General features: G+C 31.0%; 2 protein-coding genes and 1 pseudogene across 7 annotated transcripts; 2 read left to right on the forward strand and 1 right to left on the reverse strand.

Annotated features, from left to right (window-relative positions):
- Positions 1 to 1,804: 1,804 nt before the first annotated feature.
- Positions 1,805 to 5,018, forward strand: LOC114377523 (cytoplasmic 60S subunit biogenesis factor REI1 homolog 1-like). Of its 3 annotated transcripts, none has more exons than XM_028336070.1 (6): positions 1,805 to 2,042; positions 2,167 to 2,306; positions 3,219 to 3,794; positions 3,877 to 4,046; positions 4,161 to 4,373; positions 4,501 to 4,660. In XM_028336070.1, the coding sequence occupies exons 2-6, from the start codon at positions 2,202 to 2,204 to the stop codon at positions 4,658 to 4,660; spliced, it is 1,224 nt and encodes a 407-aa protein (XP_028191871.1). In that variant the 5' UTR covers positions 1,805 to 2,042; positions 2,167 to 2,201. The 3 variants fall into 3 exon arrangements, with proteins under 3 accessions (XP_028191871.1, XP_028191873.1, XP_028191872.1); XM_028336072.1 differs by having other exon boundaries at positions 1,806 to 2,042; positions 3,399 to 3,794; positions 4,501 to 5,018; XM_028336071.1 differs by lacking the exon at positions 1,805 to 2,042 and having other exon boundaries at positions 2,202 to 2,306; positions 4,501 to 5,018.
- Positions 5,019 to 7,166: 2,148 nt separating this feature from the next.
- LOC114373535 lies at positions 7,167 to 9,981 on the forward strand (annotated as a pseudogene). Its single transcript, XR_003658418.1, has 5 exons — positions 7,167 to 7,271; positions 8,177 to 8,752; positions 8,836 to 9,005; positions 9,120 to 9,332; positions 9,464 to 9,981. The product of XR_003658418.1 is annotated as a cytoplasmic 60S subunit biogenesis factor REI1 homolog 1-like (transcript).
- A 1,840-nt stretch (positions 9,982 to 11,821) lies between these two features.
- On the reverse strand, positions 11,822 to 15,557 carry LOC114377059. 3 transcript variants are annotated; one of them, XM_028335439.1, is made up of 4 exons: positions 15,373 to 15,557; positions 13,708 to 14,704; positions 12,421 to 12,457; positions 11,822 to 12,247 (listed from the first exon to the last, which is right to left on the reverse strand). In XM_028335439.1, exons 2-3 carry the CDS (start codon positions 14,589 to 14,591, stop codon positions 12,421 to 12,423), a joined length of 921 nt encoding a protein of 306 aa, XP_028191240.1. In that variant the 5' UTR covers positions 14,592 to 14,704; positions 15,373 to 15,557; the 3' UTR covers positions 11,822 to 12,247. The 3 variants fall into 3 exon arrangements, with proteins under 3 accessions (XP_028191240.1, XP_028191239.1, XP_028191241.1); XM_028335438.1 differs by having other exon boundaries at positions 13,708 to 14,710; XM_028335440.1 differs by lacking the exon at positions 12,421 to 12,457 and having other exon boundaries at positions 13,708 to 14,710.
- Between the last annotated feature and the right edge of the window lie 9,780 nt (positions 15,558 to 25,337).

Genomic DNA, 25,337 nt, shown 5'->3' on the forward strand with positions numbered 1-25,337 from the left:
TCATTTTGTTGGTTTTAACAAAGTCTGTTGGTTTTAATAACAACACTTCAATGGATAAAAATAATTGCTTGTTTTTCAAATGCTGGATTGAGTCTGCACATTGGGCCTTAAAGAGACTATTGCATAATAGCCTTGAAGACCTATGTAGTGTTTGGGAAGCCATGAATAACAGGATCACTCTGCAACACACTGAAATTAAGGCATCTTTTGAGGCAAACATACATATGGTCAGACATTTTTTAAAAGTTACCTTATACAAGAGACTAATTGGCATGATATCAAGGTATACATTAAATTAGATTGCTGCTGAGTTTGAGCGTGTAAATTATGTTGGCATTGATAGTTCTCGTTGTGGATGTATAATGAGAACTACTTAATGGTCTTCCATGTGCATGTGAGCTAGCTAGATATGTTCTTCGTAGCATACCACTTGACACAATCCATATGTTTTGGCGGAGGCTAAGTTTTTTAAACCAAGGTTTATCTGAGCCCAAAGTCAGCATAACCGAAGAGATGAAAACCATATCCAAGTGGTTTGAAGAGCTTGATGCATGTGCCAAAGTGGCTCTAAAGAGTAAACTTCGGGAAATGCCTACCCTGATTAAAATTCTATGTGTGCTTCTCCTGAAAATGTCAAAACAAAATATGCTCAAAAGAAAAATAGAGGGTGACAACAGAACCCACGGCAACTCACGACAGCGATAACGAGACGATGGTGAACACCAACAACAAGCACACATGGATTGATGAAGATGAACCACCGATTAATGAAGATCAAACACAGATTGAAGAGAAGAAGATGAGAGGAGAAATGCAGTGAGTGTGAATGAATGATGCAGACAGACAAAATCCCAATCTGTATTTCACATTTTAAGCATCAATGAAAGAAGGACAAAATTGGTTTTTCATTCCATTTGTTGAGTGTAGAAGAAATGGTGTTGGATGCAAGAAGAAAATCCCTTAATAGTTTCTTAAAAAGCCTTTAGAGGCTCCTTAATGTTATGGGTCCATCTTTGAATGTCTTTGTGCAAATGGGTTTAGCTATTGCTTATGAACTTATAATCGATTCATGACATGTCAACGATGGGCCATGCAAATAAGTTAGTGTTGCTTGAGAAAAACTTTATCACTTTTCCTTTGACTTCTAATTGTAAATTGGCTCCAATCTAAATGTTCATGTAGGGTCCTAACCAATCTAGATTTGGAGGAACTCTATCTTTAATCATGGCCACAAATCAATGTTGTCTTCTCTCATGTCAAGCTTGGTCAGAAGCATGTCAAACATTGTCTCTTTTGATCGCGGACTCCATAAGGAAAGTGTGTTTGTGGACTTAGTTTTACAATTTTATTTGGTCTTTAAAATAAGATTTGAGACCGTGTCAAGTTCAATTACACACAAGGAAAATATTAATATCCTAGTCCATCCTAAAATGATTACTTCTATTTAAATAAATAAATTAAAAATAATTTTAAAAATATGTATTTTATCCCTTAAGAATAAGAAGGAAATAATTTTTCATATATTTTATTTATCTACTATTTCTTATTGAGACTTGTTATTATTTTTGAAATAAATAAAAATTTAAAACCTAATCCTAATTTAAAAAGAGCAGTACAAAAAAAGAGTTTGAGTACAAAAAATAAAAGCATAGAATGAAGACTAAGGCATGGTAATTTTCAGTTTTGAAATGATATTTTTAACTCAAAATTTGTTTGGATAATTTTGAGTTTATATTTTACTGACTGTTAAAATACTTTTTACCATATTTTTAAAACAATAAAAATAGATTGTAGGATTTGGGAGGTTTTATTCTTTCTTTCCTTCATCCAACAACAGCAAAGTCACCGATTACGTTCTCTAAAATTCACTCCTAGAAAACTCTATTTGATTCCACCGAAACCCTAACCCCCTTTCGACGAACGAAGGGCAATCAGTTGCTCGCTCCTTGGATCCATTCTTGAAATTCTCGTTATCGCTCTTCGAACTCAAGCTCTCTCGCTCACGATTTCTGCTTCTGCACCAATTTCTGCGGTTTCTCAAGGTAAACCCTAAACCCTAAACCTATCCTAGTTCATTTTATTGCTTTTTAATTTTCTCGCGCATTTCAAATTCATGTCTGTAATATTATTTACCTAGTTTGGGGTGGCTGTGACTGGATTTTGCAGATTTAGAGGTTCTAAGTGGTTCATTCCTTTGAAGCATGCCGGGGTTAACGTGCAACGCTTGCAACACCGAATTCAAAGATGATACAGAGCAAAAGCTCCATTACAAATCCGAGTGGCATCGATACAATCTCAAGCGCAAGGTTCTCTTTCCTTTTTCTCTATTTTTATAATTAATCGATTTATTTATTTAATTTTGTTAAACCCTAGTTTTTTTTATGAGGTTTGAGGATATGCGATTAAATAAGGTTTTTATGTCCTCCTTGATAGAATGAACTAGCTTCGTTAATTATGTGCCTTGCTATTTCATGTTTCTCAGTTAGAATTGTTATTTTACAAGTTGAATCCTGTGGAAAGATCTGTTTTTGTATTGTGTTATGGAATGTGTAGAGTAGAAACAACTTCAAATCAATTGTGTTAAGAACATTTCATAGAGTTATTGTTGAAGGTATATTAATAAGAAGGTCCTAGACCCTGTTTGAATAAGCTTCTTAAGGCTTGTGAAAAAAGTAAGAAGTTAAAAAAAAATTGAGTTTTTCTTGTAAGTTATACATCTCAGCTTTTGGAGAAATTAGATGAGAGAGCTTATACAAAAGTTGAGTACATGAGTCGATTTTATGTTATGGGAGAAACTCAATTCATTTTACTTTTTAGTTTATCCAAATAGCGTCTTATAATATTAGGACATGGGAGGAAGATGTTGTTACCATAGAGGCATATCAAGTGAGATGAAAGTGGAGGGGTAAATTTATATCATACAATCACTTGAAAAGGCTGAAAGTTTGAGGGAAGCACATTTCATCCATATAATTGAAATCAATGACTAAGATTAAAATGCATTGAAATAATTTTTACCATCTTTGTACTAAGAATTAAGATATACTCCTCTCATACTTTCACTATACATGACCCTTCTATATGTGTGTGTACTCACATGCATGCTTTGTTGGGGAGGGGGAGGATTTGGTGACTATCCATTTTTTTTTAAGAACTTGGTTTATTTCCTTGAAAATATTAAATGAATGTCTGTTTTTTTAAAAATAAAATGCATATAGGTGGCTGGGGTTCCTGGGGTGACCGAGGCGTTATTTCTGGCTAGACAATCTGTGCTTGCTCAAGAGAAAAATAAACTGGGTGAAACCCCCATGCTCTACAGCTGTGGTCTTTGTGGAAAGGATTATAAAAGTTCTAAGGCTCATGCTGAGCACCTTAAATCACGTGGTCATATGATGCAGGCCTCTGAAGGAACTAGTCACGCAGATGAGAAGGCAATAGTTAAGCCTCTTCCACAACGTGTTGTGAATAGGCCTCCTCCTAGGAGAGAGGTAGATAACTCTGAAAATGAGGAAAGTGAAGATGAATGGGAGGAGGTTGATCCTGAAGAGGATTTGGTTGATGGTGCTGCAAAGTCCTTGACTGATTTGAATGTGAATGAGCATGGTGAAAATGTTGATATGGAGGTAGATGATGATTTTGAGGAGTTAGACCCCTCTTGTTGCTTTATGTGTGATCAAGAGCACAAATCAATAGAAAACTGCATGGTTCACATGCACAAGCATCATGGATTCTTCATTCCTGATGTTGAGTATTTGAAGGATCCAAAAGGCCTCCTCACCTATCTTGGCCTTAAGGTATATTTCTGTGTTCCGCATCCCAAACAAAAGGAAACCAGTTTTGGTTTGGTCCTTAACTTCGCTTTTTTCCATTTTCTAGGTCAAAAGGGACTACATGTGTCTGTACTGCAATGATCGATGTTATCCATTCAGCAGCTTGGAAGCAGTCAGGAAACATATGGAGGCAAAAAGTCACTGTAAAGTGCATTATGGTGATGGTGATGATGACGAGGAGGTAGAATTAGATGAGTTCTATGATTATAGCAGCAGGTTAGTCTAGTTCCAACTGCATGGTTTGAATTACCTATCTTTAAAAACTATCCCTATAAAATTTGCAAGGCTTGCTGATACATCCAATCTCAAATGTTCTTTATTTTTGTTCAGTTATGTGGATGATCAAGGCAAGCAGCTTGTTGCGTCTTGTGATGCATCTAACAATGTAGAACTTGTTGGTGGGTCTGAGCTCATAATCACCACGAAATCTGGTGAAAGATCATCAACCAAAACACTAGGTTCCCGTGAATTTTTGCGTTATTATCGTCAAAAACCTCGGCCATCACTAGCAAATATGGCTATCACTGCTGCGTTGGCTTCAAGGTCCGCCTTTCTAACCTTGTTTTCTATTTCTTTGTAATGCTGAGGGACATTTGATGTTTCATAATTTCATTCAAGCGAATCATAGACAGATGGTGTTGATGATCCTTCTTTTTTTCTTTATTTTTAGGTACAGGAGCATGGGCTTGACCACTATCCAATCAAGGGAGAAGATTGTGAGGATGAAAGTGCTGAAGGAAATGAATAGGTCAGGTGTGGACAATATGCGTACTAAGATGGCGATGAAGAGTAATGTCATCAGGAACCTGCCAAAGAATGTACCATATTAGTCCTCACTGGTAATAGTTTTACATGAGTGGTGCTGTGTATTAGTTTTTTCTATAAGGTTTCCTCATGAAATAATTTTTCATTTCTTGATCTTATGAATCATCCACAAGGTATCCATCAAAGGTAGTAGAGTGACATGATATACATGATATTTTCCAATGAGGAATTAGGCATTTTACTTATTTCTTTGTCGTTAGGGTTTTCATCAACATCTGGATGATAAGGACACCTTTCTGGTTGGTGCTTTTTTTGGGGGGAGTGGGGCATGAAGTTGATATTTATTTTATTTTTGAAAACGATGGAACCATAGTGAGTGGAAATTTTAATTTTAATCCTAGAGGAATTACAATTTTGCATTCTGATCGTTTTTTATTTGTTTGGAGAGGGAGATGAGGAATTGAACTAGTCTCTTGTTCTTTCGAGACATTGCATTTTATTTTCGAGTTTGAGCTTGATAATACTTTAGGCCTTGTTTGGTGAGGTTGAGTTTTTTGGTTTTGGTTTTTCAAATGAAATTTCAAAATAAAACATGTTTGGCATAAATGGAGCTTAAATGATTTGATTCAATTTTGTTAATTTGGTTTTTAGTTTTTAAAAACACATCATCACCATTCCATCACCGCTGCTGCCTCCGCCACCGTACCACCCTGGCAACACCATTGTCGCTATTACTGTTGTCATTATCAATGTCACAACAATCACACTATCATCCCACAGTTATCATCACTCCCAATCCCACCCCTGTCGTCACTACCAAATTGTCTTCACTTTGAACTTAAAATTGTATCAAAAAACTCAACTAAAATTGGTTTTGATTTTTTAAGTTAGACAGAAAAGCTTCCCAAATTGGGACTTCAGATAGTATATCGATTTTACAATTATATGGATTTAGTTTCCTATTTTCACAAGCTAAGAAGTCACAGATTTTTAAGATGTTACATATGCATAAACCATATGGATTTAATCAAGTAGGACGAAATTGAATGTTAAAATTCCAATTCCGATATGAAATGGAAACTCTACTGGATTTGCTTAATTGAGTATTAATCACTTGAGACAGTAAATTGAATAGTTATTATGTGAAAAATCATTAATCAAGGGAATAAGTAGTCATTCATATTCTAATCACTGAATCTCTTTTTATCAATAATCACTAATTTTGTATATGGTTTTGGTTAGCAACTGAGATTTTGTATTGTTGGCGTGACAATTTTGTTGTAAACTAATAACTTCACAGGTAGCGGGAATTACTAGAAATCCAATACGAAGAGCCAACATCTCTTTCTGTATATTTGAATTTCATCGTAACATTTGATTGTCACGTCATTTTCATACATCATAAAGGATTAATGTGATGTCCCGTGATGGAAGTGTTTCTTTCTTCTTTTTTTTAATGAAAGGAAACACCATATAATCAATATCCCACCTCTTATGAATCCATAATTTACACCTATTGTAGAATATTGTAAACTATCTTTTGCATTCCAAACATAAAAAGGAATGACTTTTTCTCCAAATTAAAGATTACAAGTGTCTCTCAATCTAATATATTAAAGGTTAATTTCATTCATTGTACATGACTATTACTAATTCAAATAAAATTTGTATTTTTTTAATCTGACACAAATTCTAACGCTAAATAAATATTTGCACCAACCATTAGGGTCAAAAATTGAATGGTCTTGTTTTTTTTTTAAGAAAAGAGAACCAAATAATAAGAAAAAATGATTTTTTATAAACTAAAATTAGTTCATCCATAGATTAAGATTAGCTTATTTAGAAGAAGAAAAAACTTATTTTTCTTTTGTGCAAGAAGAACTTATTTTAACTTGTGCATAAGCAGTATAAATGTTTATTGAAAATTTTGTCCAAACAAAACCTAAATATTATCGGCCTTCAAAAATCTTCTACTTCTATATTCAACGTCAAGAAGGCAAAGACTACACAATTCTTACATTCGCACCAAAATTTTTGAAAAGGTTCTTAGATCTCTGATCTTGAAGATTCTCAATTGTCCAAAACGGTTATAAAATATAAACAATAAGTCATGTATACACTCAGTTAACATGTCAGCCTCACTCCGATGGTAAGGAACCAATTGGATAATTTTTACAAATAAAAGGACTCAGCTGCACACTTCAAAAATTAAAGGAGTCAATTGAACATGAAAAATAAATTAAAGGATCAAATTAATTATTAAGTGTTTTTTGAAAAAACAATTGAAAACGAAATGTGTGTAAGGAAAGAGGGGGAGTGGATATAGAAACTGCCAAGAAGAAAAAAAATAACAGGGCGAATAGAATGTTAAACATGTCTCAAACGAATGACGCAAGCGCTGAGTGCTAAACCTTCTTCACCGTTTCGTTTCGCCGACAACGTACGAACGAAGAACAATTCCTCATTCATTCCTATTGCTTGCTAAAATATATATATAGACTCTGTTCCTTCATTCGCCTTTTCAGTTTCAACAACAAAACCATCGCAAAACATTTCTCATTCCTTTGAAGCATGCCGGGGTTAACGTGCAACGCTTGTAACACCGAATTCAAAGATGACACAGAGCAAAAGCTCCATTACAAATCCGAGTGGCATCGATACAATCTCAAGCGCAAGGTTCTTTTTCCTTTTTCTCTTTTTTTGTAATTAATCGATTTATTTATTTTATTTTGTTAAACCCTAATTTTTTTATGAGGTTTGAGGATATGCGATTAAATAAGGTTTTTATGTCCTCCTTGAAAGAATGAACTAGCTACGTTAATTATGTGCCTTGCTATTTCATGTTTCTCAGTTAGAATTGTTATTTTACAAGTTGAATCCTTTGGAGAGATCTGTTTTTGCGTTGTGTTATGGAATGTGTAGAATAAAAATAACTTCAAATCAATTGTGTTAAGAACATTTCATAGAGTAATTGTTGAGGGTATATTAATAAGGTGTTAGACCCTGTTTGAATAAACTTCTTAAGGCTTGTGAAAAAAGTAAGAAGTTAAAATAAATTGAGTTTTTCTTGTAAGTTATACATCTCAGCTTTTGGAGAAGTTAGATGAGAGAGCTTATACAAAAGTTGAGTACATGAGTCGATTTTATGTTATGGGAGAAACTCAATTCATTTTACTTTTTAGTTTATCCAAATAGCGTCTTATAATGTTGGGACTTGGGAGGGAGATGTTGTTACCAAAGAGGCATATCAAGTGAGATGAAAGAGTGGGGGGGGGGGGGGGTAAATTTATATCAGACAATCACTTGTAAAGGATGAAAGTTTGAGGGGAGCAAATTTCATCCATATAATTTTAAGATTAGAATGCATTGAAATAATTTTTACTGTCTTTGTACTAAGAATTAAGATATACTCCTCTCATAATTTCACTATACATGATCCTTCTAAATGTGTGTACTCACATGCATGCGTTGTCTGGGAGGGGGAGAATTTGGTGACTATCCATTTTTTTTTTGAAGAACTTGGTTTATTTCCTTGAAAATATTAAACAAATGTCTGTTTTTTTTAAAAAAAATGCATATAGGTGGCTGGGGTTCCTGGGGTGACTGAAGCTCTATTTCTGGCTAGACAATCTGTGCTTGCTCAAGAGAAAAATAAACTGGGTGAAACTCCCATGCTCTACTGCTGTGGTCTTTGTGGAAAGGATTATAAAAGTTCCAAGGCTCATGCTGAGCACCTTAAATCACGTGGTCATATGATGCGGGCCTCTGAAGGAACTAGTCAAGCAGATGAGAAGGCAATAGTTAAGCCACTTCCACAACGTGTTGTGAATAGGCCTCCTCCTAGAAGAGAGGTTGATAACTCTGAAAATGAGGAAAGTGAAGATGAATGAGAGGAGGTTGATCCTGAAGAGGATTTGGTTGACGGTGCTGCAAAGTCCTTGACTGATTTGAATGTGAATGAGCATGGTGAAAATGTTGATATGGAGGAAGATGATGATTTTGAGGAGTTAGACCCCTCTTGTTGCTTTATGTGTGATCAAGAGCACAAAACAATAGAAGACTGCATGGTTCACATGCACAAGCATCATGGATTCTTCATTCCAGATGTTGAGTATTTGAAGGATCCAAAAGGCCTCCTCACCTATCTTGGCCTTAAGGTATATTTCTGGGTTCCCCCTCCCAAACAAAAGGAAAAACAGGTTTGGTTTGGTCCTTAACTTCGCTTTTTTCCATTTTCTAGGTCAAAAGGGACTACATGTGTCTGTACTGCAATGATCGATGTTATCCATTCAGCAGCTTGGAAGCAGTCAGGAAACATATGGAGGCAAAAAGTCACTGTAAAGTGCATTATGGTGATGGTGATGATGACGAGGAGGTAGAATTAGATGAATTCTATGATTATAGCAGCAGGTTAGTCTAGTTCCAACTGCATGGTTTGAATTACCTGTCTTTAAAAACTATCCCTATAAAATTTGCAAGGCTTGCTGATACATCCAATCTCAAATGTTCTTTATTTTTGTTCAGTTATGTGGATGATCAAGGCAAGCAGCTTGTTGCATCTTGTGATGCATCTAACAATGTAGAACTTGCTGGTGGGTCCGAGCTCATAATCACCACGAAATCTGGTGATAGATCATCAACCAAAACACTTGGTTCCCGTGAATTTTTGCGTTATTATCGTCAGAAACCTCGGCCATCACTAGCAAATATGGCTATCACTGCTGCATTGGCTTCAAGGTCCACCTTTCTATCCTTGTTTTCTATTTCTTTTGTAATGCTGAGGGACATTTTCTGTTTCATAATTTCATTCAAGCAAATCATAGACACATGGTGGTGATGATGCTTCTTTTTTTCTTCTTTGTTTTCAGGTACAGGAGCCTGGGCTTGACCACTATCCAATCAAGGGAGAAGATTGTGAGGATGAAAGTGCTGAAGGAAATGAATAGGTCAGGTGTGGACAATATGCGTACCAAGATGGCGATGAAGAGTAATGTCATCAGGAACCTGCCAAATAATGTACCATATTAGTCCTCACTGGTAATAGTTTTACATGAGTGGTGCTGTGTATTAGTTTTTTCTATAAGGTTTCCTCATGAAATAATTTTTCATTTCTTGATCTCATGAATCATCCACAAGGTATCCATCAAAGGTAGTAGAGTGACATGATATACGTGATATTTTCCAATGAGGAATTAGGCATTTTACTTATTTCTTTGTCGTTAGGGTTTTCATCAACATCTGGATGATAAGGACACCTTTCTGGTTGGTGCTTTTTTTGGGGGGAGTGGGGCATGAAGTTGATATTTATTTTATTTTTGAAAACGATGGAACCATAATGAGTGGAAATTTTAATTTTAATCCTAGAGGAATTACAATTTTGCATTCTGATCTTTTTTTTTTGTTTGGAGAGGGAGATGAGGAATTGAACTAGTCTCTTGTTCTTTCGAGATATTGCATTTTATTTTCAAGTTTAAGCTTGAGAATAATTTAGGCCTTGTTTAGGAAGGTTGCGAGTTTTTTGTTTTTCAAATGTAATTTTCAAAATAAAATGTTTGACAAAAATAGTTTAAATGGTTTAACTCAATTTTGGCTCAATTTTACCATTATTTTCAAAATCAGGAAAAAAGATTTTGTGAATTTGATTTTTAGTTTAAAAAAACACATCATTATCCTTTCATTATCACCGTCACTTCCACTGTTTCATCCTAGCACCACATGGTTGGTGGCAACACCATTTTGTCACTGTTGTTACCACCATTATTAATGTTACTATAATCACACTATCGCTTTACTACTATCATCACTCATAACCTCATCCTTACCGTCACTATCACCTCGAACTGAAAATTGAAAATAAAAATTCAAACTAAAATTGGTTTTGATTTTTAAAAATAAACCGAAAATCTCCCCAAGTGGGACATTAGATAGTATATTGTTTTTATAATCCTTATGGATTTAGTTTCCTATTTTCACAAGCTAAGAAGTAATAAATTTTTAAGATCTTATTACGTATTCATGAATCTTATTGATTTAATGAAGTAGAACGAAAATGAATGTTAAAATTCCGATTCCCATATGAAATGGAAACTCTATCGGATTTGCTTACTTGAGTATTAATCACTTGATACAGTAAATTTCATAGTTATTAAGTGAAAAATCATTAATCAAGGGAATAAGTAGTCATTCATATTCTAATCACTGATTTTTTTTATAAATAATTACTTTACTCTCTTTAGGGATTTTGTATATAGTTTTGGTCAGTCATGGGGATTTTGTATTGTTGGTGTGAAAATTTTATTATAGACTATTAACTTCACAGGTAGCGGGAATTAATAGAAATCCAATACGTAGCGTCAGTATCTCTTTCTGAATATTCGGATTTCATAGTAACATTTGATTGTCACGTCATTTTCATATATCATAAAGAATTAATGTGATATCCTGTGATGGAAGTCTCTTTTTTTTTTTGGTATGAAAGGAAACACTATATAATCACTATCCCACCTCTTATGGATCCATAATTTACACCTATTAACCTTCGGCAGAATATTGTAAAACTATCTTTGGCATTCTAAACATAAAAAATGAATAATTTTTTTTTCCCGGATTAGAGATTATAGGTGTTTTTCACCCGACTGGATTAAAGATTAATCTCGTTTGTAATACATAATTATAACTAACCCAAATGAATTTTGTATTCAGATTGAAATCAATCATGACTTCTAATGCTAAATAGACCATTTGCACCAACCCTTTATATAAAAAATTGAATGGTCTTGTTTATTTTATTTTTTTTGTAAGAAAAGAGAATAAAATAATAAGAAAAAAATAAAAAAAATTATAAGTTAAAATTACATCATGCATAGATTAAGATTATTTTTTTAGAAGAAAAAAAAACTTATTTTTCTTTTGTGCAAGAAGAAAAACTTATTGTAACTTGTGCATAATCAGTATAAACGTTTATTGAAAAATTTATCCAAACAAAACCTAAATATCTTCGGTCTTCAGAAATCTTCTACTTCTATATTCCACGTCCAGGAGGCAAAGACTAATTCTTACATTTGGACCACAATTTTAGAAAAGGTCCTGTTAAATATTTTGACAACATAAAGTCAAGTGGAACCAAATTGAATCCATACAGAAAAACCACTTGTACAATTGTGCAGTTACAAATGTAAGAATTTTGTAAATGCCTCATATATGAAGTCAAGTGGGCAATCAGTAAATGGGCAAAATATAGAATAATTTTGGAGTGACATGGAAACTGTCATCTTTATGGTATTCTAAACATATCACAATCAATTAGCTATATCCATATGTACAAGGAAAATAAAATTAAAAAAATTCATTATTCCCATAGTTTGGCAGCAGAATGCTCGCTAAATCACTAGCCTATGAGGAAATTAACAGGCTTCTGATTGCTAGCATACACTTCCTTAGATTCAGACAGAAACTGTGATTTTAAAGCTAAAACCAAAAAACAAAAGAAATTGAGTATGTGACCACAAGGAACTGTCAAATTTATAGAGTTCTCCAATCACCACATCTCATGGTAAAAGCAACAAACAAGCTAAATGTAATATCTTTGCATGGTGAAACACAATGTTTTCCATGCCCCCTTGACTTTTTCTTTCATTCAATTCACATGCTGCCTGCAAACATAGAGAAAGTTCATTAGTAATTTTAAGGTAATGGAACAAAAAGCCCCCAGCACCATCACTGTGAACTTCCTAGCCAGAATGAAATCTACAATTAGTTAGTAAGTTAGTTTAAGCCATCAGGGGTCTTTAACAATAAAGGATCTTCTTAAGCTGTCAACACATACCTAATTGTCATAAAAGCGGGAACAGCATCTATGGGATCTGTGAATAACATAAATGAAATAAGGATACCGAAATTCTGAAGACAACTGAAGAAAATCATTCTAACTCAAAGTTCAAACATCAAATAGCCACAGAACTCTAAATCAAATACACTAAGTCACTCCTATGATAGTCAATCACATAGAATCCTTCGATAGCCGTATTACTTATCACATTGAATAAATTCGAAAATGGTAGAACATGCAAAACACTTGAATCAGATGAAATCTCATCATTAATGGTCCAGAGGGAAGTATCTTTTAAGACCAACATTAAAAAGAAAAACAGTAAGAAAACCATACCATTCTCTTAAAATACAATAGCAAGTAAAGAACTATTGAATAATAACTTTCAAAAGCTAACTAGTACAAAATTTACAACTATAACCACTTCTTAAGTATGATATACATTGAAATGAACCACAATAAATCAGGTAGCAAATAATGAGTGAGATCATGTTTCTTTTTCAAATCAGAATATTATGCTTTACAGTAATGCACATGAAACACCATTCACTAATATGACGAGTTAGATTATTGACATCGAAGCATAGTAAAAAGAATATGATTCTAGTAAGCTGTATAGTGTATACTGAATCAGATGAAATCTCATCATTAATGGCCCAGAGGGAAGTATCTTTTAAGACCAACATTAAAAAGAAAAACAGTAAGAAAACCATACCATTCTCTTAAAATACAATAGCAAGTAAAGAACTATTGAATAATAACTTTCAAAAGCTAACTAGTACAAAATTTACAACTATAACCACTTCTTAAGTATGATATACATTGAAATGAACCACAATAAATCAGGTAGCAAATAATGAGTGAGATCATGTTTCTTTTTCAAATCAGAATATTATGCTTTACAGTAATGCACATTAAACACCATTCACTAATATGACGAGTTAGATTATTGACATCGAAGCATAGTAAAAAGAATATGATTCTAGTAAACTGTATAGTGTATACTGATACATAATCATGTTCATCTTGAAAGAGGAACAGTAGAAACTAGTAATTGTTTAGAATGTTGTGCTTTAGAAAAATACAGCTTTAGCGCTAGAAAACTGTTTATCCTGATACAAAAAAAAATAGTGAACAAATTCTGCCTGCAAAGTCTTCTACTGAAATTGTCAGAGCTTAACAACCTAGAAAGTAAAGTAAAAGTAAAAGGCATGAGATGGAAATGACATTAATATTACTGTATAGTAAGAGCAAAAATGAATAAAGAAGGAAAAGTCTATGCACCTGCGATAACCACTGCTACCCCTTGAAGAGCCACTAGTACTAACAATCTCATCATCAATCTCTTCTATCCTATAATCTGCATACTCCATAGATACTACAGAACCTTCATCAGAATTTGAAGTATCATAACTTAAACGGCGATTATCCCTTCTTGTATGACTGACTCTTGTCCTTCTTCTATTTCTGGATCTTCTAAAGTTGTCGAAATAGAGAATACATGAGGTCCACCAGTTGCCCTCATCTCCAGGGAAGCCTTCAAACTCGTCTCTAGCATCATCATCCCCATATTCAATCACATAATCTCCTAGAACCACCCCTCTGGGGATTTCTGAATGAATAGTGCTCAAAACATCTATGATCTCTGACGATTGTTGAAAATTCTCCCAATCAAGCAGGCGGGCAGGATCAATTTTTGATGGACGTGCATGAGGGTGTTCAAGTTGAGCATGTGTCTGTAGCTCCAAGTAACTTCCCATGAAAGTGCATCGCACCTCATCACAACAACGCTTCTTCTCATCAAGATGAATGCGAGCTTTATCAACTATAACCCACCCAGAAACCTCACCTCTACACAAGGGGCAAGTCAGATTGCATTGACCATTTGATACCTCAGGATCATCACTATTTTCAGTACTTTCAGTGGAAATTGCATTAGACGCTGGAGAGGATGGCATGCCACATGAATTTTTAAAGCGATCCAAACAATTAGAGTGCAATTGATTTGTGTCACAAACAAAAGCACGACATCCTTTATCATAACATGAACACTGAAGGAGAACACTGTTATGAGGAAAATCCAAGCATATGGGACAGACAGCGTTGTCCCAACTGATATCCAATTGAATATCCTCCATACTGCTTACACTTGCAAGACCCAAAACCATATACAGGCCACTTATAGTAAAACCATATCTGTAGTAGTCAATTGCATACTCCTTATTCTTCAAAATCAAAACATGTAGATGAAAACTTGAAAATGTATCAAGCAAATTGTGTCCTGAATCTTGGAACCAGCCAAAGATGGTAAGAGACAGAAAAAATCTAGTTTAGAATCATATAGCAAAGGTACTTAATAAACTGATACTAATTGATTGTCCAACAAACTGATATAAAGACACAACCCAAAAGCCACATTACAGTGTCATCTAAGAGAGATCACACCAGTTAAACTCCATAATCAATATCTCACCCAAATCTGAAATTTTGGGAAAGAAACCAAAAAAAAACTTGTCTGCACATAAAATAGCACAAAAGCCACCATCAAAGAAAAACAAAATGAACCCCATCTTGAGACACATAACTTACCAGATAATAAAGCAGGTGGTCCAAATGAAAAAAAAAAAAAATCCACCAACCAAATATAAGGAATTAAACCCTTCATCTAACATCCAAATTTTTTTCTCAAAGAAAAAGAAAATAGAGAACCCAATTTTCATTATTAATACAAAAATGAGCAAGTTGACCAATCCAAAATAAAGGGTATTCCAAAGGGATGGAAAAACTGGTAAAAAAAACACACACACAAACATCTAAGAAGACATAAATTGAAGCGGACCCAGCAAACAGTCAAAGACCCAAAGAAGAAGAAGCAAAAAAAGAGACAAACTTCGAAAGAAAAAAGTGATCAAAGTACATTGAAAAATACAGGGTCCAAGGGAACCAAACCTTAAACACGAGAATTGATAACGGAACAGTACGATGAGGGATTGGTGTTTTTCTGTTTCAACTTTCAAGTGTTGTTGGGATCTTTGTGCAAATGGCGAGCGATGGCAGTTTCAGCAATCAGCACTAGTATGAAGAGGTGCGCAGCTTCTCTCTCTCCTTTCTTACCCTTCGCAAAGTGCAATTCCTCATTTTCTACCTTTTTATAATTTGCAAAATAAAAATAAAATAGAATTTAAGAATTTAATAAATCATCCATCGTTGCAATAATTTTTAACAACTTTTATTATAAATTTATTTTAAATTATATCTTAATATGATTTATGATTAAATAATAATATAATTTTTTTTATAAATTTGTTATATCAATATTAAACTCTAACAATACTGAATTTGGATATGGATTCAGTTACTTAAACTAACGCAATTTTGAAACTGATATTTTAAAAAATTTAGTGGGGTAGGTTATATTTTAGAATAATTTTTATGTATTGTTAACATAATTATTCATGGCTCGCAAAAAAATATAATTATTTGTGTCAGTAGCTTAATATCTAGTGTCTGACATGGACATTAAATTTATATTTTATAAGAGTAATTTTTATATTATTTTTAAGTTTTATATATTATTAATTATTTAATTTAAATTTTAATAAATGTATGGTGATAAATATTTAAATATATTTTTCTATAGTTCAATTTTAAGATGATGATTATTATAGGAGGTGTTGTCTTTGATAGAATTTGTTTTATTTTAGTGATGTCTTGTATGTTTCTTTTTTACTTTCTTTTAAAAAATTAATTTAGTTTTTGTTATTTTTTTTAATTATGTTATTAATATGAAATATCTAATGATTTTTTTATGACTAATATTCGTTAAAAAGAGTGACATATGTTCACGAGACAAAATTTTATTTTATAATAGATTTTTAAATATAATTACTTAATTAATTATGTTAAAGTTATCATATAAGATCAAATTATTACAAATAGAATCAACAAGTCATTAGATCGAGTGAGACACAAGTCGACTTAGGTAAGGTTTCGGGGTTCAAGTCCTTTGGATGTATTAGTAATTGACATGAGTCATAAGCAAAGTCGATGAATACTCCATAGCATATTAATTAGAATACTTAAATTAAAGTTACTAAAATTTTAAATAAATTTACCATTGATACATGTAATAGTTATCATGTATACAATTTTTTCAAATAATAATATAAAAAAATTAACAAATTTTTTTATGACTAATATATGTAGAAATTGATTGATTTTTTTTAAAAATTATTATAAACTCAAATCAATAATAATAAATATTTGTTACTTGTTAGTATTCAAGGTAATTATATATAAGAAATATAATAATTTATTATCAATTGTGAAATGATTTATATTTAAGGTAATAGTATTACTTAATAATCCAAATCAGAGATTGTGTGCAAAAATTAAGATAATAGTATTATTTGATAATTTATATTTATCCGTTTCTTATATTAATAATTAATAAGTAATAATAATTTATTATCATGAATATATCACTATAATACATAAATACTATAAATTATTAAATAATAAAATATATATTAAAGATAATAAATATAAATTATGAAAATAAATTATATTATTATTATTTCAAAATATTCAAATCATAGAAATCTTACGGATCATGAATGTTTTAATAGAAATCAAAATATGTACTTGTAGTTTTAGTTTTGAATGTTTTAACCATAAAAAAATGGATGGTAAGAATTACTACTATAAATTAGTTTGAATCAAAATATATGCTTGCATTATTAGGTTCAATATTCAAATCATAATTTTTTTTAAATTCAGTCAATTTTTTAGACAATTCAGTAATTGTCATGCATGATTTTGATTTTAATATAGAAGAATAAAATAATAGGAACAAATTTTCAAGTTGATTGCGTTTAATGAAGAATAATAAATAATTAAAATGAATACTTCAATTGATTGCATTTATTAAAAAATAAAAAAAATAAAAAGAAAATTGATTGCACTTAATTGAGAAGAATTTATATGGGATTACCCGCTGACATCACCAATTAGAACAATTTTTTTTTTATATATAAACTATATTCGATATGATATTTTAGTTAGTTTTTAATTTTTTTATTAGTTGAAATATTCATTTGTTTGTTTAGTTTTTAATTTTTTTATTAGTTGAAATATTCATTTATTTGTTCAGTATATAATGTTTTTTAATAGCTTCTAATGTTGCTTGAAACGCTAATTGGAGTATAATTTTTAAAATGTTAATTTCTAATTTTTAGTTTTTTTTTTTATATTTTCTTCCACTTTTATTCTCAATATATTTATTTATTTTTCTTGTTATCTTTTTTTAATAAATCATATTTTATTATTTTTGTATTTTTATATTTTTATATTTTTTTAACTACACTAACTAGCTTTATTGAATACTCCTAATTTAATAAACTAGTTTTTCAGTTTTCAACTATTAGTTATCAACTAACTTTTCAGCTAGTTTTGTTGAATTATATTATTAATATATATTATTTACTCTATATTTTACAATTTCAATTTTTATATTTATTATTCTACAAATAAATTGTTGGTCCAAGTGAACCTAGACTAGATTCATTTTAGCAATGTCTCAAATTTGAGTTTCATGAATGAAAAATTATGATTATAAGAAGAGATTCAGGTAAGTATTAGTTATCAAGAAGGTTAATGAATACTTTATATAAATGTTATTCAGGCCAAAAAAAACATTTATAATTCTTAGAACTTGTTGATGCATATTGTTATAAAATTATTCGTGTATATATAAAATATGACTTATTTCATATTAGTAATTTGTTTAAAAAAATATTTAATAATTCTAAAAGCAAATTATACCATATTGATAAAAAAAAGTTGTAGTTTTAAAGATAAGGTGCAGTTATTTTTATTAATTATAAAATAATGATCGAAATATACAAATTTTTATAATTAATTATATATATATTATCTAAGTGATTGACTTTTTAATTAATTTTTATTTTTTAAAAGTACATCATTTTTATTTTTAGAAGAGATAGATTTAACAATATTAAATACTACTATTAATGTTTTTTTATGAGTAAGATTTCAATCTATGTTAGCCTTACCTAGGATAGTCTTCATACCATTTTTATTCAGATTTGAATTTTAATCTAATGAATTTTGCTTAAAAAAAGCAAAAAGATTTTACAAAAAAAAATCGTTTGGTGATCGAGTAGTCAAAGTCAAAATATTTTTTGTTTTTTAACAATATTAAAAAATAAGGTTCCATTAATAAGGGGATGTTTGGTTTGGTTGTTTCATGTTTTCATTCTCACTAAAAAAAATGGTGATGAAAATATCTTTGGTTGGATTTTTGAAAATAAACAAACCAGAAAATGGATAAAATCGCGTTTTCAATGAAAATATTTTTCAGTTGAAAACAGAAATTTCATTTTGGGTAAAATGAAAACATGGTGACAAGGGATATCATTTTAAACAAAAAGTCAAACCAAACATGTTATCAGAATTCTAATCTTTTAAAAATGAAAACAATTTTCAGAAAATGAAAATAGGAAATATAAATGCAAACCAAACACACTGCAAGGAAGTTCTTGGAAATAAAGTTCCATTCAATTCATGCTAACCTTTTAGAGGATAGTGGTGGTCAATTTCTTGATGGCTTTTTGTTTTCTAATCAATTCAAAGAATTACAAATGTTAGTGTTTGTAGGCAAGGTTAAAAAATTAAAAATAGAAAAAAAATATTAGAATAAATAACATTGTGTTCATTAACTAATATCTTAAACATATGGTAAGTAAGACTCTAAAAAATAATAAAGAATTAAATTCTTATCAAAGGAGTCATTAGTCAACCTACTTTTATTTTAAAAACTAGTTTTGCATGGGGTATTAAACTCATATTTTATAATGAGAGAGATTAAGTTATATCGATATAATTTTAATCAATTATTATACTGTTTAATAACTTTCAATTAGATAATGTTTTTTTAAAATCTATTGTTAGATTAAAAGTTTCTTTCATTTGAATCATATATAAAAAAAATTCATATTAATACAAAATTATTTACCACCTCATTCATACAAATTAAAATTGACGTGATATAAATTTTTTAATATATACTAAAATATGAATCGTTTGATTAATTTCTTCTTCTTCTTATTATTATTATCATTATTATTATTATTTAATTTGAACAAAATTTCACATAAAAAATATTGGTAATATGTAGATATAATTCAATCGATGGATCTATAAAAATCATATTCTATATCAAATTATAAAATATTATAATAGTTACTTAAGTTACATTAATATAATTGGCTTCCTCCTCTTTTATAATTTATAAGAGTAATTTTTATATTATTTTGAACTTTTAATATAGTATTAATTATTTAGTTTAAATTTTAATAAATATATGTCACTAAATATGTCAATAAATATTTAAATATATTTTTATATACACGTGCTCTAGAAAAATATTATTATTGGGGTGTTGTGCTAGGTATGATTTATTTCACTTTGGTGGTGTATGCATGCTCTCTTTTGATTTTCTTTTAGAAAAGGTTAATTTAATTTTTTTATTTGTTTATTTATTTTATGGTTTGCAAGCTTGTTTTGGGATAACAAAATTGAGAATATTTTTTAATTACAATATGATTACTTTTTTAAGCTTTAAATTTCATCTAAAAATGTTTAAATGGTAAAAAAATTGTGATTAAAAAACATCATCTCATTTTGGTTGGAATTGAAGGATAAAATAAATTATATTAATGTTAATTGTTTGAATTGATACTTGACAATTTGATGAATTTCATGTTATATTATTTTAAAATTTTAATTATAAACATATATGCATTATTATATCTTTCCTTTTAATTTGAATTATTCCAAAAATTAAGTCATTTACCTACATCAATTTTGTTTTTAATTTTATTATGGTTAATTTTATTTTAAATTAAATTAGTTCCAAAAATAACTTGTTCATTGAAAAAATTAGTGAATAAATGTCATAAGAAATGAAAATTTATTAAAATAAATAAATATCCATAGAGAAATATACTTTCATCAATAATAAAATCTTGTATAATTTCATTTGCAAGGTTTAAATTTTAGTATGGTAAAAAAATGTTAATAAATAATTTTGTGTAATTTTTTATAATAACTCATTGAATATTTTTAAGTGAATAAATTTCATAAGAAATTAAACTTTATTGAAATTAATAAATAAATATTGGCCACTCAATTTTATATTTAATTTTCCCTTTTTATTAAAAAATTTATTGTGGCAATTATGATAAATGCCAAAAAATAATAAAGGTAAAAATATAAAAAAATCAATTTGGACAGATTAAAATAAGTTTAACATGTTAGAGACTTTGACAATATCTTTCTAATCATACCTTGAAAATTATCCACAATTAGATACCTGCAAATATATATATATCAATCAATAACATGACCTCCATAACAAATGACAAAAAAAAATGAAAATAAAAATAGAAAAGAATGTCAACTACATGATCATAATGATTATATGTAGAATATAGGAAAAACACAAATCAAAACCTAGAGAAAACAAAGAATGTCATGAGATAATAAAATGAGAAAAATTATGATCAAATAAGAAATTAGAACAAGAGGAAAGAAGATATGTTAAAAAAAGTAAAAATATATAATAGTACAAAATTTCCATCCACTAACTCACTCTCCCTCCCCCCCCCCACACACACATATATATATATTAATCAGTCAATTAATATTTTCATATCAACTAATAATTTAAGATTTAATTCAATGATTAATTTAATATAATATAATAAAATAGAATAAATATAAATTCCGCACTAATTAATTGAATTATTGGGAGGAAATCAATATCATCATCTAATAGAATAAAACACAATCTTATATAGTTTAGTAGAATAGTAGTTGTAGATTAAGGGGGTCTAATTGAATTGGTTGAACAAAATGCGTGAGTTGTTAAAATTTTTTGACTTAATCTTCAATTCCCATGGATAAGCTTGGCAATAAAAATTGAACCCGTTGGTACCTGTTCAACCCCACCCTGATTTTCCTTGACTTGGAGAAGCGGGTTTGAGTTTGGGTTTAGGTATGTCACTTCACCCCATATGTGTCCCGCTAAAATCCAATGGGGATAGGATTTGGTTTCATTTTTCCACTCATGTTTTGTAAATCTGAATCCACCTTGTTGTGATTCCTACCCCCTACGGATATCATAACATAACGTCTGAAGAAGTTAATATGAATGAAGACAATGAAGAAAAATCAGGTGTGTTTGAAAAAATTGATTGTTTTGATGTCTTCAATACTTCTCAGGTATTAATATAATTTTGTATTTTATTAAAGTAAGTAAATGAATGTTCCTTGAAGACTAGACATGTATTATCCCTTTTGTAGGTGTTTGTTACCCGTGATGACGTTTTGCATTGAACTCGCTTTATTGTGTATGATATTTGGTTTGTGATGATGATAATAAGGTCAGACACAAATACTGGAAAGAGAGGAAGAACCTCATATGTTTTAATTGGTTGTGAGAGGAGAGGAAAATATAGGGAATATAAGAAAGATTTAGTATGAACAATGACTCACATTAGAAAATGTGGGTGTCCTTTTAAGCTGTGAGTGAAACAAGTGTTGGGAGGTGAAGAGTGGATGGTGAAGTTAATATGTGGGAGTCATAATCATGCATTGACTAAGTCATTCGTTGGACATCCATATGTTGGTCGACTAACCAAGGATGAGAAGATTATTATTGGTGATATGACAAAGTTAATGGTGAAACCAAATAATATTCTTCTCACTTTGAAGGAGCACAATGCTAACACTTGTACAACAATGAAGCAAGTGTACAATGCAAGATATGCATATCGTTCTTCTATTAGAGGCAGTAATAGTGAAATGCAACAACTAATGAAGCTTCTTGAACACGATTAATATATTCATTGACATAGGCTGAAGGATGAAGATGTATGTGATATATTTTGGAGTCATTCTGATTAGTGAATTAATCAATGCTTGTAATTTGGTATTTCTTATAGATAGTACCTACAAAACAAACAAATACAGGATGTCTTTACTTGACATTGTTGGTGTGACACCTACTGGATGACATTTTCAGTTCCATTTGCCTATTTGGATGAAAAACATATAAATAATGTTGTTTGTGCTCTGGAACTATTTCGAGGTATTTTTTTGAGATGTGATGTAATCCCTCAAGTTATTGTTACCAATAGAAATTCAACATTGATGAATGCAGTGAAAACTACTTTCCCTGAGGCAACTAACTTTTTGTCTCAATTTCACATTGATAAGAATGTGAAAGCAAAATGTAAAACCTTTGTGGGTCAAAAAAATGCACGGGGTTATGTCATGGAAACATGGGGGAGTCTGGTGGATTGTCCTTCCGAGCAAGAGTTCAATGAGTGTCTTATGAAGTTTGAAATTGCTTACTCACCATGACCAATGTTTTTTAACTATGTCAAACAAACATGGTTGATTCCCCACAAACAAAGATTTGTTAAAGCCTAGACGAATAAGGTGATGCATCTAGGAAACACAACAACTAATAGGTAGGACAATTGTAAATGTATATTGGTTTTAATAACAACACTTCAATGGATAAAAATAATTGTTTGTTTTTCAAATGCAGGGTTGAGTCTGCACATTAGGCCTTAAAGAGACTATTGCATAATAGCCTTGAAAACCTATGTAGTGTTTGAGAAACCATGAACAATAGGATCACTCCGCAACACACTGAAATTAAGACATCTTTTGAGACAAACACACATGTGGTCAGACATTTTTTAAAAGTAACCTTATATAAGAGACTAATTGGCACGATATCAAGGTATACGTTAAATTAGATTGCTGTTGAGTTTGAGCGTGTAAATTATGCTGGCATTGACAGTTCTCGTTGTGGATGTATAATGAGAACTACTTATGGTCTTCCATGTGCATGTGAGCTAGCTAGATATGTTCTTGGTAGCATACCACTTGACACAATCCATATGTTTTGGCGGAGGCTAAGTTTTTTAGACCAAGGTTTATCTGAGCCCAAAGTCAGCATAACCGAAGAGATGGAAACCATATCCAAGTGGTTTGAAGAGCTTGATGTATGTAGCATAGTGACTCTAAAGAGTAAACTTCGGGAAATGCCTACCCTGATCTATTCTATGTGTGCTTCTCCTGAAAATGTCAAAACAAAATGTGCTCAAAAGAAACACAGAAGGTGACAACAGAACTCACGGCGACTCACGACAGCGATAATGAGACGATGACGAACACCAACAACAAGCACACGCGAATTAATGAAGATGAACCACCGATTAATGAAGATCAAACACTGATTGAAGAGAAGAAGATGAGAGGAGAAATGCAGTGAGCGTGAACGAATGATGCAGATAGACGAAATCCCAATCCAATCTGTATCTCACATTTTAAGCATCAATGCATGAAGGACAAAATTGGTTTTTCATTCCATATGTTAAGTGTAGAAGAAATGGTGTTGGATGCAGGAAGAAAATCCCTTAATAGTTTCTTAAAAAGCCTTTAGAGGCTCCTTAATGTTATGGGTCCATCTTTGAATGTCTTTCTGCAAATGGGTCTAGCTATTGCTTATGAACTTATAATTGATTCATGACATGTCAACAATGGGCCATGCAAATAAGTTAGTGTTGCTTGAGAAAAACTTTATCACTTTTCCTTTGACTTCTAATTGTAAATTGGCTCCAATCTAAATGTTCATGTAGGGTCCTAACCAATCTAGATTTGGTCGAACTCTATCTTTAATCGTGACCGCAAAGGAAAATATTAATATCCTAGTCCATCCTAAAATGATTACTTCTATTTAAATAAATAAATTAAAAATAATTTTAAAAATATGTATTTTATCCCTTAAGAATAAGAAGGAAATAATTTTTCATATATTTTATTTATCTACTATTTCTTATTGAGACTTGTTATTATTTTTGAAATAAATAAAAATTTAAAACCTAATCCTAATTTAAAAAGAGCAGTACAAAAAAAGAGTTTGAGTACAAAAAATAAAAGCATAGAATGAAGACTAAGGCATGGTAATTTTCAGTTTTGAAATGATATTTTTAACTCAAAATTTGTTTGGATAATTTTGAGTTTATATTTTACTGGCTGTTAAAATACTTTTTACCATATTTTTAAAACAATAAAAATAGATTTTTGGATTTGGGAGGTAAGTTTTATTTTTTCTTTCCTTCATCCAACAACAGCAGAGTCACCGATTATGTTCTCTAAAATTCACTCCAAAAAACTATATTTGATTCCACCGAAACCCTAACCCCCTTTCGACGAACGAAGGGCAATCAGTTGCTCGCTCCTTGGATCCATTCTTGAAATTCTCGTTATCGCTCTTCGAACTCAAGCTCTCTCACTCGCGATTTCTGCTTTTGCACCAATTTCTGCGGTTTCTCAAGGTAAGCCCTAAACCCTAAACCTATCCTAGTTCATTTTATTGCTTTTTAATTTTCTCGAGCATTTCAAATTCATGTTTGTAATATTATTTACCTAGTTTGGGGTGGTTGTGATTGGATTTTGCAGATTTAGAGGTTCAAAGTGGTTCAGGATGTACTCTTTGTCTGTTATGTTACAGGGCAACAGTGGGGGGTTTCAATCTTACGATTTATTGGTATTCACAATTGTGTATGAATTGAGAACTGTAAATTTAAAAAATGCATATCACAGTTGCTCACATTGTTCTGTGGTGTACTCTTTATTGGCAATGAGAACACATCCCTTTTTCTTCAGGCCACTGTAATATTATTTACTTACATAATTGAGATGCTGCAGTGAAGTCTTTTCTGAACTCCCCGTGAAGCATTTTCGAGACTTTTTTTTTCATCTTGCATCCTTAATGATCACTAAGCGATGTATAAGCTGGTGTCATTGTCTTG

Source organism: Glycine soja, chromosome 11, assembly GCF_004193775.1.
Source record: "Glycine soja cultivar W05 chromosome 11, ASM419377v2, whole genome shotgun sequence".
Classification (NCBI taxonomy): Eukaryota; Viridiplantae; Streptophyta; class Magnoliopsida; order Fabales; family Fabaceae; genus Glycine; species Glycine soja.

Excerpts from the sequence above, each read along its gene's own strand:
- LOC114377523 (XM_028336070.1), top strand. The coding sequence starts at position 2,202 with ATGCCGGGGTTAACGTGCAACGCTTGCAACACCGAATTCAAAGATGAT. Across the intron at positions 2,307-3,218 it reads GATACAATCTCAAGCGCAAG|GTGGCTGGGGTTCCTGGGGT; the intron begins GTTCTCTTTCCT and ends AAATGCATATAG. Across the intron at positions 4,047-4,160 it reads TTCTATGATTATAGCAGCAG|TTATGTGGATGATCAAGGCA; the intron begins GTTAGTCTAGTT and ends ATTTTTGTTCAG.
- LOC114377059 (XM_028335439.1), bottom strand. The coding sequence starts at position 14,591 with ATGGTTTTGGGTCTTGCAAGTGTAAGCAGTATGGAGGATATTCAATTG. Across the intron at positions 12,458-13,707 it reads GGTAGCAGTGGTTATCGCAG|ATCCCATAGATGCTGTTCCC; the intron begins GTGCATAGACTT and ends TGTTATTCACAG.